Consider the following 13,281-nt stretch of genomic DNA (forward strand, 5'->3'; position numbering starts at 1 on the left):
GGGGGGGTGTGTCGGCGGAGGCGCGGCCGGGCGGCGCATGGGAGATGCGGAGCGGCCCGCCGGGCGGGTGGCGCCGCCGGGGCCGCCGCCGCCGGGGCCGCCGTGCCGGAGCTGAGCGGCTCCGCCTCCGCGCTCGCGGGGAGTAGTAGCGGCGGGGACGGGAGGTGAGCGCCCATCCCCGCGGCGGCGGCCGCCCTTTCCCCGCGGCAGAAGCAGGAGGATGCGGCCCGGCGTCGGGCTGTGAGCGATGGAGGGGGTCTTGTACAAGTGGACCAACTACCTTGCGGGTAGGCGGTGGGTAGCGGGGCCTGGGGTGGGCGGCGGATGGGGCTGGGGTGGCCGGGCCTGCGGGGCTAGGGGAACGTTGGCCTCGTCCGTGGGGCGCTGCTTGCTGCGTCGGTGGGTCCCGGCCTCCCAAGGGCGGCCGGCCGGGGGCTGCTTTTAGCGGGCTGGCTGAGAAATTGTTCGCCGTTTGTGGTTAGAGCCGATCCCGCCGGGGAGCGGAGGCTGCCGGCGCCCCTGAGGCGGCGGGGCGGCCTGGAGCCGGCTGCGGGGCCTGGGCCGGGCCGGGCCGGGCCGGGGGAGGGCGAGTGGCGGAGGTCGCCAGCGTTCCCTGAGCACTACCGTGTGTGTGTGGCGTGGGGTGGCGGCAGGCCTCTCGGCCCGGTCGAGACCCTTCAACCTTCCCTGGCAGCCCGGCGGCGTGGGCACCAAGGCGGCCTCGTAGGCAAGATGATCCTACCCCCTGTAGTTTTCCACTGGGAGCTGGGTGGCCTAGCGCCTCTCCAGAACTCCCGTGCCGAGTTCGTCAGGGACTGGTAACGGGACAGGCTGCAGGGAAGTGCCTTATTCTAACGGCCCAGCTATGGGATTTTCGCCGCCTCCTCTGTTTCCTCTCAGTATATAGCTTTAATTTGCAGCATACAAGCTTGCAGGCTTTCCTCATTTGCAGTGGAGGAATAATTTAAGATTACATCTTTAAATCTTCAGTGCTAAAAGTGAAAGTTTGAATTCTCTTTTAATTTGCTCTTAGATGGTAATTTTTTGGCGTATGTGCCTAACCTGTGTATGTGTATCCTAACCTGTAAAACATATAAAAAACTTCAGTTCTGGGTGAAGTATTAACGAAATGTATTTTTAGAAGTGCTGCAGACAGAAATCCACCAAATACCTGCATTTGCCCTCAAAGCTCTGGTTTTGTTCGCCTCGTTCTCTGTTGTAATAGAGATACTACCTACCTCTGGAGAGAGCAGTGGATCGAGGGTACTGTCAAGGTGAAACAGATTTCTCTTCTGGTACTGTAACAGGACTAATTGTGCCTCCAGAGCAGATCAGTGTTGGATCATACACCGTGCTTAATCAGGCCTCGTGTTTGACTGCTTTGACAGTATCTCCTTTGCCCTCTCATTCTTCAGGACTTTACCTGTGCTGTTCTGCTTCAGCATGTTCCAATTTTGAATGTGGAGCGGTTTATAAACTCAATTCTGAGAGTTTATAAAAGGGTTTATAATGTGGGCCACATTGCAAGGATTGTGCACGCTTGCTGTGAATTAAATGTACAGAGCATAGTCTTGCATTTTTCAGAGCAAATATGGTATATTGGACTTCTGGTGAAACAGAACAGTTATTCTGTAATTAAATAGGTATTTGATAAGATATTTTTGTAACTTCTTCACCATGTGTGGTGGGAACACATATAGGAAAAACTGGGTATGAAAGAAATAATGAGTACAAGTTTCTTTCCAAAATAGAATGGAAATTGTTGCTTTCACTTAAGTGACCAGAAATGTTACTGTAGCAAAAAGTAAACCGTCACAGGTAATGAGCCCGTGTAGTGTTTGGTATAAACTTCCCATTTGAAGTCTGTTATTTAATAAGTAAATATTCAACAGTAATTGTGAATGCTGTACACACAATAGACTGTTATATCAATATGCAGCTAATTTATGCTAAAAGTCAGTAGCCCTCTAAAATAACAAACTGCAGAACCCTTCCTTCCGTGTGTGCTGGCCAACTGAGAGCATCTGCTCCTGCATTTCAAAATTACAGTGTGTGAGGAATTCCCAATTACCAAAATATAGGAGGGCAGCAAATTTTTTTAAAAAATTAAAAAAAAAATCTAATCATATTAGTGAAATTTTTAAACGTTATTACCAACTTTGTTACTCTGCTCTTTATTTTTGTAGCCAGAAATAGACTGTGGTACTTGTTGTCATTAACGGTAGAAGCCAAGCAGCAAAAGAACTTTTTATTGTTGCTGAAGCATTGTGAAAAACATTTAGTTTCCTCCTTCACTGAAAGCAAACCGCAAATACAGCTTTATTTTTTTTTTTCTCCTTAAATAATGTGTGCATCTAGGAATTTGTGAAGTACAAATTTGTTAAATATTTTTTCAAGCATAAGACACTGCCCAATTTCAAGTCAGAAGAGGTGTTTTTGTTCTTCAGCTTGGTTCTGTGAGGCACTTGGAGTCTTTTAAATCCTTTGCTTCTGTTTTTTCCAATGCCAACATGATGTGAAGCTGAAATAATCATCCATGTAGGGTCCCTTTTTATCAAAAATCAGACTGTTGAGACTGGTATTGACCTGTGCATGCACTTAGGAGATGAGGGCAACACAGAGTCAAGGTTTTGCAACAAAGTGTAGCAGGAAAAAACCCCACATTTTACAGGATAGGGTCTTCAGTACAGTCATTTTATGACTGCATATTGTTTGAGTATGTGATGTACACATAAAATTTGATGTATTTCCTGTGGGAGTTGGTATCCCTCAATGTTTATGCTTTTTTTATTCTGTTTTTATATTTGAGTGTGGATCTGTTTATTAGTTATTACTCTGCATTTTGAAAGATACACATGCTTACCATTATAGCTAATAAATTAAAAAAATACTTACATGTTATTGTTTCCTTATAATGGAATTGTGACATGATGTAATTAGTGTTAAAACTTGTAATGACTTGATGTGAGTAGTATGATTTTCAAGAGTCTGCTACCTGATTAAGACTCTTGTGTTATAATACATGGCTGTAGCTTGCTCTTTGGAATGGCAACTGGTAAGTGCCATGGACCACACCGTCATATTGCCAAATACATTGAGTTCTTGGCCATGCAGTTATTGCCATTCCAAACCCGAAGCCAAGCAGGAAGTTAATGTTTGGTGTCGAGTTGTAAAATAGAGGGATAATCTGCTCCTAGCGTACAACTGACCTAGACTGTAATGGGCCAGTGTAATTGTTATGCTCTACTGGAATATTTCAGTTTTATGTTATTTTTAGAAACAAAGGTGATATACTAGGCAAAATGGTTTGCATTTAGTGGTATTAGAAATTAAGGCATCTATTCTGATGAGTGTTGAGTTTTATGAAACAGCTGTTAAAAGAAAAAGGAGGAAAAGAAAAAAGGGGATGCTAATGTACTTTAATCCAGGAGAGCCCATGACAATAATTTACTATGTGGTGTAACACTGCATAGAGTTCTTACAGGTATTTGTGTCTATGCATAAACTGCTTTGTTTTGTAGATGTAGTGAAGTCAGAGATCATTATGTAATTTTGCTAATGTAAAGCTGGTGGAAACCTTAGTAGAGGTGGTAGGGTATGCTGTCCTCACAAATGGGCCTAGGAGCATAAGCCATGTCTCAGTTCCCCGCACAGTGCCTGATGTTACATTGTGGTTGAGCAATGGAGCTGGGCTGCTTTCAAAGAAAATGGTGTGTCAATAGTTAAGTGTGAAATATACAAGTTTACACTGAAATACAGTAGGCAGAGGAGGCCATAGCATAGCAGTCTGTGATGAGTAATTTATTTGTGTCTTACAAATAAGATCCTACAATCTTAGGAAAGTCTACCTGAAAAGTATACTTGAATGAGAATGGTTCTTCAGAGGTATGTAATTTCTCAACCTTCAAAACAGGATTCCTCGGCGGCTAAATTAAAATTTATTTTTGCTGTAGAATGGAATATAGTGAAAACTGAAATACTACTGATCTTACATCCAAAAAGAATGGGAGTGAAATATCCACATAATACTAATTTGGTTACAGAGTGGTTCTGGTCTTCAGATTGTGCAGATTGTTTACTTCCTAGTGTGTTACATGTATAGTTTAATGTTTGCATTGTTAATAAAAGTTTTAACAGCCAAAGAGCTGAATTTGATTTGCAATTTAACAATTAGACTAAACTTTCCTTTTTATGTTTTTGATCTTGCTAGGTTGGCAGCCTCGGTGGTTTGTTTTAGACAATGGGATATTGTCATACTATGATTCACAGGATGATGTTTGCAAAGGCAGCAAAGGAAGTATAAAGATGGCTGTGTGTGAAATAAAGGGTAAGAGTTAATAGATTTCTACTTGAGGAAATTTTAGCTGCCAGGGAAATAGAAAAGATCTCCCAACATATATTTTGCATCACAAGCTTTTCCTCCTCTATTTTTGTTTATCCATAGTACAATGTGACTGCTTTATAGTTCACAAATAATAATGAATGTGAATTATGAAATGGTGACAAAGAAAAATGCTTTTGACAGATAGAGCTCTGTTTTGAGATTTAGAACCCACCATGCATTCCTTTTTGTTTTGAATTGTTGTGTGCGTGTGGCTTATGCAAGTTACCTTGGCTAGTTATTTAGTTCTACCTCTTATCCCTGTTACGACCAGGGGCAAAAGATTGATTCATAAATGTGAGTTTTTCAGAAGAGCAGCAACAGTGACCCAAAAGAGGGGATTCTTATAAACAGAGAAGTTTAGTCTTTTGTTTTCCTGAGTCACTTTTACTTTTGTTGCTGTTAGCATCTGCCCACATGCATAAGTGATGGATGTATTAGAGTTAGTATGTGAACTGTTTGTGTCACTCCGTGACTTTAGCCTTTAGTGTATTCTAAGTTGTAGGTCAACCTCCTTGGCTAATAGCGAGGCATTGCCAAAGTCTGCCTTGCTTTCAACTTGTGGCCTCTTTCCAGATACCCGTGGATGGCTGGGCTTGTGATGTGGGTACTTGTATATTAAAAAGTGGGACTTCTTATTTTATGTGGTAACTCCTTTTTGTTACTGTTTCCTTGGTGTAGATGAAATCAGTGATGTAAAGTGGAAGATCCCACTTTTTGGCTATTCCAGTTGTCTGTTTTCTTGTCAACTTGTTTATTTGGTGAAGGAAAGATAATAGTCGAAGTCTGGATTTGGTGCAGTCTCTGGCTAGTACGGAGTGGGTCTGGAGGAACTGTGGTCGATAACATGAAAACCAATAGAGTATTCAGTTAAAGATAGTGAACTGTAAAAAAGTTGACCTCGGGTCTTGGTTCTAGGACTCTGCAGCCTGAAGCCAGATTTTGTCTAGAAGAGAGATTGTTTCAGTTTTTAGCCTAGCTCTCTATAAATACTATTGCTTGCAACAGAACCCTCCAGTTTGCCATGTTTAGGCCAGGTTTGGAGTACAACAGTTACTACAGGTTCATACGCAGTTATGCAGAAAGGGAACCCCATTGTACTGGAGTCTGGTCACTGTTTGGTGTCTCATGTTCTTATCCGTTGACTTGAAGGCATGCTGGGGAGAGGGGCTGAGCAGCTTTGGGCTTTTTGTTGTTTAGCAGTAGTACACTGTGACTTACTGTATTACTATGGGATTGTAATAAACATTTTAAAATACTTTGATCATCATTTAATAAATAATTGTTACTGACGAGGTTTTTTTTTTTAAATTGTTTTTTTTCTCCTCTATCATAAGTTCATGCAACAGACAACACAAGAATGGAGCTAATCATCCCAGGGGAACAGCATTTCTATATGAAAGCAGTTAATGCAGCTGAAAGGCAAAGGTGGCTGGTTGCACTGGGGAGTGCAAAAGCCTGTTTAGCAGATACTAGAACAAAAAAAGAAAAAGGTATGTGTGTTCCTTAGAGCATATACAATCTTACCACTTTTTCAAATGCTTGTTTTCAGTTAATGATAATGCAAATATTGTGGTAGAAAGTCTATATTGTTGTCTTGATATAATTACGATTTATGTTTATAGTCATCTATATTCTCCCTTGGTGCTTGAATTAGAGGTCACCTTCATTGACCTCTTCTGTCTTAAGAAGCTGAAATACCAGCAACTTATTGTTGTTACAAAAACAAACATACTGTTTATAGCTGTTGTGAAGCCATTTTGTTTCTGCTGGTTTGATTCCTTCTAGTTACTATTGGTTTTTTCCATAGTTTTTCTTGGATGGCTTAATGTAACTATTTCCAGCCACTCGGGTGGGCGTAGACATGATGCACTAAATGTTTTCTCCATTACATTGCAGCTAAGAAAGATTTCAACTTTTATCTTTCCTCTTTCTTGATGCTCATTAAATTAGCCACAAACTAATTAGTACAAACCATTGTATGCTTCAAGGACAGTTCTTGACTGTTTGCAAAATCGAATTTTCCTCAAAATTAAGTGAAAGTTTAAGTGAATTTTTAAATTGATATTTAAATTTAATGAAAAGTGCTTAAAATGTAAAATCTATACATACATTGTGTGCAATAAATTGCTATTTCCTTTATTTTTTATAGAAATAAGTGAGACCAATGAATCTCTTAAAACCAAAATGTCCGAACTTCGACTCTACTGTGATCTTTTAATGCAGCAAGTTCATACAATACAAGAATTTGTTCACCATGATGAGACTCACTCTCCTCCCAGCATTGAGGTACAGAGTTTCTAGAATACCACTGGAGAACCTGATTATATAATATACCTCAAGTTTCTGCAGACATCTTACGCCTTTTTCATCTCTCTAATTTTGGGACATTTAACTGAAGGTCAATTTTTGAGTGCTTATGTGTATATAATACTAACAGTGATTATATATGCATAAAGTACCTGGATGGTTTAACTGTAATTGTAACATGCATTAGGAAGCAATTGTGCTATTGAGTCATTTGGTTAAAAGTCCAGAAGAACTGCCATATGAGTTATGCAATAATGTGTCTTGTTTTGCATCTCTGTTACAGGCAGAGTAGTTGAAACAATCTTGTTTGTCCATTCTTTACTTCCTTGTGTAGGAGGGTATTCCATTTTGTTATCAGTGAAAGCTAGTGTTACAGGTATTGGAAACCTGCAGGGTAGATAAGTCTCTGAATATGCAGAAGTAAAATTACTCTAGTATTTCTGCTTTTGAATGAAAGTTAGTACTGGAAATTATGAATGGCTTCATTCTTTACACTCTTGAACAGCGTGTGGACAATGTTGTTGTCCACATAGGGCAAAGCAAGGAGTTGATGCTTGGTCACAACACAGCAAATGGTTGTCAATTTACAGCAAGGCGAAACTGACCTGCAGGCTTCTTGCGCCAGAGCGATAAAGCTGTGTGCACGTCCTGCTACATTAATTTTTTTTCACTGAATGATCTTCTGATGCCAGTTAATCACTCCGAGGCAAGCTTTGCATTAAAAACGTTACAGTTTTGTTGGCTGATACCCTAAAGAAATTCAGATGTCAGGAAGAAATTACAATGCTGCGACATTTGTTTGCTTAAATTAACCTCATAGGAAGGTGTACCTTTGATTAAATAAAATGAGAAATGGAATTTCTTAGTGTTATGGAGGGAAATCAACATGTGTCTATGTGGGTGGTAGTAGTGTGAGAGTTGTATTTGCATCTTTTCATTAATTTTCTTGTTTATGCTTGTGCTTTCATTTATTTTCAGAACATGAATGAAGCCTCTTCCTTGCTTAGTGCCACATGTAATACATTCATCACAACACTTGAAGAATGTGTGAAGATTGCTAATGCCAAGTTTAAGCCAGAAATGTTCCAGCTGCCTCACCCTGATCCCTTAGTTTCTCCTGTGTCACCATCACCTGTTCAAATGGTTTAGACATTTTGAAATACTGTCTTTTCTAAGTGTTATATTGTTGGTTGGATGGGGGGGCGGAGAATAGCAGAAGACTATGCTCTTGCTATGTGCTATGATGTCAACAGTTGAAATCTTGACTCTGTTATGATCAGTACTGGTGCTAAATATAAATCAACAATTTTCCATTCCTAGTCTTTTTTTGCTAGTTTTTACATAATCAGAGTGGTTTATCGTACATGTCAAGACCCTGTATAAATGAATGAGGTTTAACCTTTCCTCAGTTCAACTGTTTGTTTTTTAGAATGCTAGCTGTACACTAACCTTAAAAATTTCATAAGCTTGCCTCCTGTTTAAACAGATAAGTGCCTTGTGGCTTGAAGCACTTCAGCAAGATGGCATATCTTTCAGTGTATGTAATTCAAAAAGTTTGTAGTAATCTAACATGCCCTTATTTAACAAAAAGGTAAATAGTGGTAAAAATATTACTTGCGTAACTCTTCACTACTGATTATTTCCCTTAGAACGACAGCATGTGTGGAATCATCTTAAATGTTGTCTTGATCATTCCAAGATGAGCTCTTTTGTGGGATTTTGTTGTGGGAATCCTTTTCTTTGCACTTGGATCTCTTGTCTCTTTATCTTCAATCAGTTTACTTACAGAGCTGATCATTATTATCTAAATTAGTAATTTTCTTTGATAAGCATAGAGGTTTGACGATGATATCAGAAGAACCGCAAGGAATCAAGAGGCAGGATTTGGCTTTATTGTATAATGGGGAATGCAAGCAGGCATTCGGTAGAGGAAAAATGTCTTGATATTTCTGTATATCACAGCAATTAACAAACGGCTCTATGAGTAACATTGGAGCCAGAGAGAATAAACTCCATTGAAACTAGGTAGTATTTTTTGTAGCAAACTATTGCCTGTGTGAATGCTTTAAAACTTTTTATATTGATGGCAATCCATCTGTTTTCATACTAAGATTTTAAACAATGGTTGCTTTTAGTTAAAAAAAAAAAAAATTGCCCTCTTTGTAAAAACTGTAAATAAAATAAAAATTAATGTAGGTATGCGTATTATTCTTGTAAGTAGCTTGTGACATGGTTTGTTGTTTGCTTACTTAATTTTTTTCCCCTAGATGAAGCGTTCCATTAGCCACCCTGGTCCTTGCTATTCAGAAAGGTAATTTTCTATTTTCTTAAACTTTTTTCTTATGTCTCAAAAAACCTCCTTGAACCTGTTAGCATTAAAATCAAAATGTGAGAAGAATTGTCCACCTGGGGGCAAGAAAAATTAAACGCATAAATTGATCTAAATTCGTAAGTTTAAGGGTGCAGATTATCAGGATTATCAGTGTCAGTGGCAAGTAATGCAGCTGCTGTCTCAAATACACTATAAAAATTTCCTCATGGTAGAAACTTTATGCAAATTATTTATTCTGACAAGTTCATGAAATTAGACATAGAGCTTGAAATGCTAACATTCTTTTTGAGTCAGTGTTTCAGATTGTTGAGTTATTTTTTCTGCATGCAAGAATTGTTACATTTTTATTTCCATTTTCAGGCTTTATAATTGTGAAAATTAAAAATGTTCTGTTGACTGTGCTGTTTTTAGTTTACTATAGTGAAAACCATTAATACTAACAGTTTAATCTGAGCACCAAAATTGTTTTAAATTTAAAGTTTGTGAGAGTTGTTACAGATTTTGCTTACTTATAGATCTCATTTCTTTTGTAGGAATAATCACTCTGTAAAAGAGCCAGTTTCATCCTTTCACCGATTTTCACAGCGGCGCAGAAGAACGTACTCAGATGCAGAATCTTATAGTGATACTCCCCTTGAAGATTCTCAGAGTAAGTTGGGAAGAGGGATGGTTTTCTTTTGTATCTTTCTGCACAATTCATTACCCTGTTTACAGCAGCTGTTCTAGTGCTGATATCAACATGAAGAAAAAAAGTTTTCTTAGTTATGCGAAGTTTTGGTTGTAAGATTCCTATATCATAAACGAAAGCACTTGTGTAGTTCATTATGATGCTGACTTTTGCTGGCTTTCATTCATGCTGAAAAGGACCTTACACCTGGAATAGTTATATTGAAATCAGTGAGACTACTGGCAAGATAAAATAGAGTCATAACCAGAAAAGGGATGTTTGTACTAATAGAATCTTACATGAATGATATTCTGGTAAGTGGTGTGGAATAATGTTGTTTGCAACCTGCTGTTGTCACAAAACTAACTTACCTTTCTGTGACCCCTGTGAGTGGTAGGGTGTAATTTCTACCCAATGCGTTGCAGGAAGATGGTTCATTTCAGTGGCTGCTTGCCCTTTGTAGAGAACAGCACGGTTCTGAAAGAGTGCAGTCTTGCCAATAATAAAGAAAAGCAACCCAAAAATTATGAAATGATGTCATGGTCAGCATATTATTCCCTCACAATTAGATGGGCCTATTGAATTATAAGCCAGTTCTTCTGTGGTTTTTCCTTTTGAATCTTGCTGTCATTTTGACTCCATCCAAATTCCTCTCTGGGAGACTTTAACTTGACTAGTTCATCTTGACTACTTTTGGTTTATTCTTGCTTCCTTTTGGAGGGCTTAGTGCCTCACTTGCATAGAAAAAACCTGAGGCCTCTGCCTTGCTGAAAGCCCATGTGATCACAAAGATGTACTAATGCTTTACATTCTATCATGAAGCAAGTGTTCGCACTTTTGCACCATTTTCTTGGTTCTGTGATGCTCACGTGTTGCAGGGTGGCCACCTGTTTCACTTCATGCGTGCTGGCATACCCTGTGCTCGTGGCAGATGAATCCCAAGCTAATAAACTTAGTTTAGATCCTATTCTGTGACTCATGTAGGTCACGTAGGTCACGTAGGTCATGTAGGTTAGATTCTATTCTATGTCTCATTGGTCATGTAGGTGCTCATCAGTCCGGCTTCCTACAACGCAAGGCTTTTGTTGTTACCATCTGGAGCTTCTGGTGTTGGTTACACAGTTTGACTCTTTTCAGGACTGCTCAAAGGAGTCTGTCTTGTGTATTTCTGCTAATACCAGGCTTTTATGGTTCCTTACTATGTAGCTCTAGTTTCTAGCTCAGTTTCTCTGAGTTTTTTTGTTTTCTTTTACTGTGTTAGAAGCTTCCTCTGATACCTTCCAATTATCTTCGCTCTTTCTCTTTCCTGTCAGGTAGCCTGATAATACCCAACTTGCAGTTAAGTCATCCATTTCATTTTAATAACAGAAAATGTCTTAATTAAATGCTTATTGAGGCATTGGTTCTTTAAGAAAAAATGTTTGTGTGTTCCTCATACAGAATATGTCTGCATCTCACAGATTACTGTCCTTCCTAATGCACTGTGTATTTACAACAAAAAAAAAAAAAAAAAAGAGAAAAATGACTGGATTTATACTAGCTGAACATTCTTCGTATCTGTCATCCTTGGGCATGATATTGATTGAAATACTTCATGAACAGTCCAGAGTAATTACGCTTCTGATTGCTAACTATTTCCTATACATAAGCAAAGAGAATAATTGACAGATCGGATGAGGTTTTTTGGGCTGAAATTAAAACTTATTGATATCTTCATAGGATCTGCTCACTGTTCTAGAAGTGCTGTCAATGGAGATCTGGTATCATCAACCATTCCTGAAGAAAACAGATCAGTATCAAAGGAAGGATCTGAACTGGAAGAGACTCTTTGATCCCTTTCTTCCTGAATAAACTGAAAGTATTCAATTTTCTAGAAATAAGGCTATGCAAAGCTGCTGTAATTATACTGTTATAGGAAGTAGTCATTTCCCTTTTTAGAAGGATTTCTCTGCACTTTATAGAATAACATAAAGAATATCTTTGAAGTGTATTTTATCTTTATATAGTTTATTTGCAAGAGTATTTTCCTAATATTTCACAGTTTGAATGTGCATTTTTTGGAACAAATGATGGCTTAACAGATAAGCATTCACATTTGTAAATGTAGCTCTTTTTAAAAAGTGTGAAGGTCTGACTGATACATTAGTAAACCTGCAGGTTATAAACTTCAGCAAAAAGGTTTAATTTTTTTTGAAAAAATGCAACTTGTGCCATGGGCCTCTTGGTCATTTGTACCGGTCCTCCACCAGGAGCTGTGATTAGCCCTGCAATGGCTTTTTTGCCTCTGTAAGGGCTGTAGGAGTGGGCACTAATGGGTCTGCTCTAGCAGCTTGATGGTAATTGACATTGCCTTCTTTAAAAACACAAGGATATACATAATCCGGTCCTTATTTTTAGCCAATGAAAGTAGAAATATTTAGTGTATTTTTCTAAACAAATGTATAAAAGTAACTTAATATGAAGCATTTGTACCAAACATTGGATATTTAATAATTTTTATTTATTTATTCTTTTTTGCATCAAAAATTTCTACCTACTTTCACTACTAAAGATCTACTAAAGGCTTCAAAATGTGCATAAATTGCTTCTGGGGTGTGTAGCATCACAAGTAGCTAATGCAGCACTGTTACGATTTACTCTGCTCACTTAAGATGTGTTTTTAGCAAAGTATTATAGAAGCAAGAGCTGAAATATTAGACCATTAAGCTGCTGTTGTAATGAATATTTGTATCTACGCGTATTTTATTTATGATGTATTTATACAAAAGGGAACTTCTGTTTTTGCAACTCCTTTATATCGTTTGAGGACAGTAGATACCAGGAGAGGGATTCTGCTCTCAGTTACATCAGTGTAAATATGCATTAACTGTAAGTGAGATCGGAGTCTGACTCTCTTAATTAATGAGTAATATAGTATAACAGTGCCTACTAGCACCTTGGTCCATAAGGCTGTTAGTGTTAGCATTGTAAGCTTTGGGGGATTTTTTGGGTATTCATTTAGGGATAAACTTTGTCTGTTAGGTCTTAGCTGTAGAGCACTTTAAGCAAGCCATTTACTGTTTTTGATTTACACAATTGTTAAATAAATGTACAGGGTTTTTTGCACTCAAGCACATACCAAAATATGTTTTTATAAGCAAATCTTCTTTAATTTGGTTTAACCAGTCTTCCTTTTGTGTATATGATGATTTGGTGTTTTTGAAGCAGGCTGGAGAGATCAGAATGGAATGGAAGCTTTCCTTATAAATTTCTGGAATATTGATTTATCTAAATCAAAATAGGTCCAAATGTTGAGGAAAAACATATGAGCTGTTGCACATATATAAAATACTTGTTTATAAACGGTTATGTCAGGGTCGAATGGAATGGAATGGTTTGTACAAGTGAAGTTATTTGTGGATACCAGGTCAGAGCTGTCATTTGTGCTCAGTTCTGTCAGTTTTCATGCATTTGCATATGCATATCAGCCACACATGCTTGTACATTTTTTTCTGAATGTTTGCTTTAATGTATTCTGTATGACACTTATGACAATTGTAAAAATAAGTATTAAAAAGATATTCAGAGAAGTAAACTACATATTGCAATGAG

At 38.4% G+C, this 13,281-nt stretch overlaps 1 protein-coding gene across 1 annotated transcript; it reads left to right on the top strand.

Moving 5' to 3' along the window:
* The first annotated feature begins 129 nt into the window (after positions 1 to 129).
* PLEKHA3 (pleckstrin homology domain containing A3) lies at positions 130 to 13,281 on the top strand. Its single transcript, XM_074145327.1, has 8 exons — positions 130 to 287; positions 4,211 to 4,327; positions 5,719 to 5,874; positions 6,534 to 6,670; positions 7,670 to 7,834; positions 8,959 to 9,002; positions 9,557 to 9,672; positions 11,410 to 13,281. Exons 1-8 carry the CDS (start codon positions 248 to 250, stop codon positions 11,520 to 11,522), a joined length of 888 nt encoding a protein of 295 aa, XP_074001428.1. The 5' UTR covers positions 130 to 247; the 3' UTR covers positions 11,523 to 13,281.

This window comes from Numenius arquata, chromosome 3, assembly GCF_964106895.1.
Source record: "Numenius arquata chromosome 3, bNumArq3.hap1.1, whole genome shotgun sequence".
NCBI lineage: Eukaryota > Metazoa > Chordata > Aves > Charadriiformes > Scolopacidae > Numenius > Numenius arquata.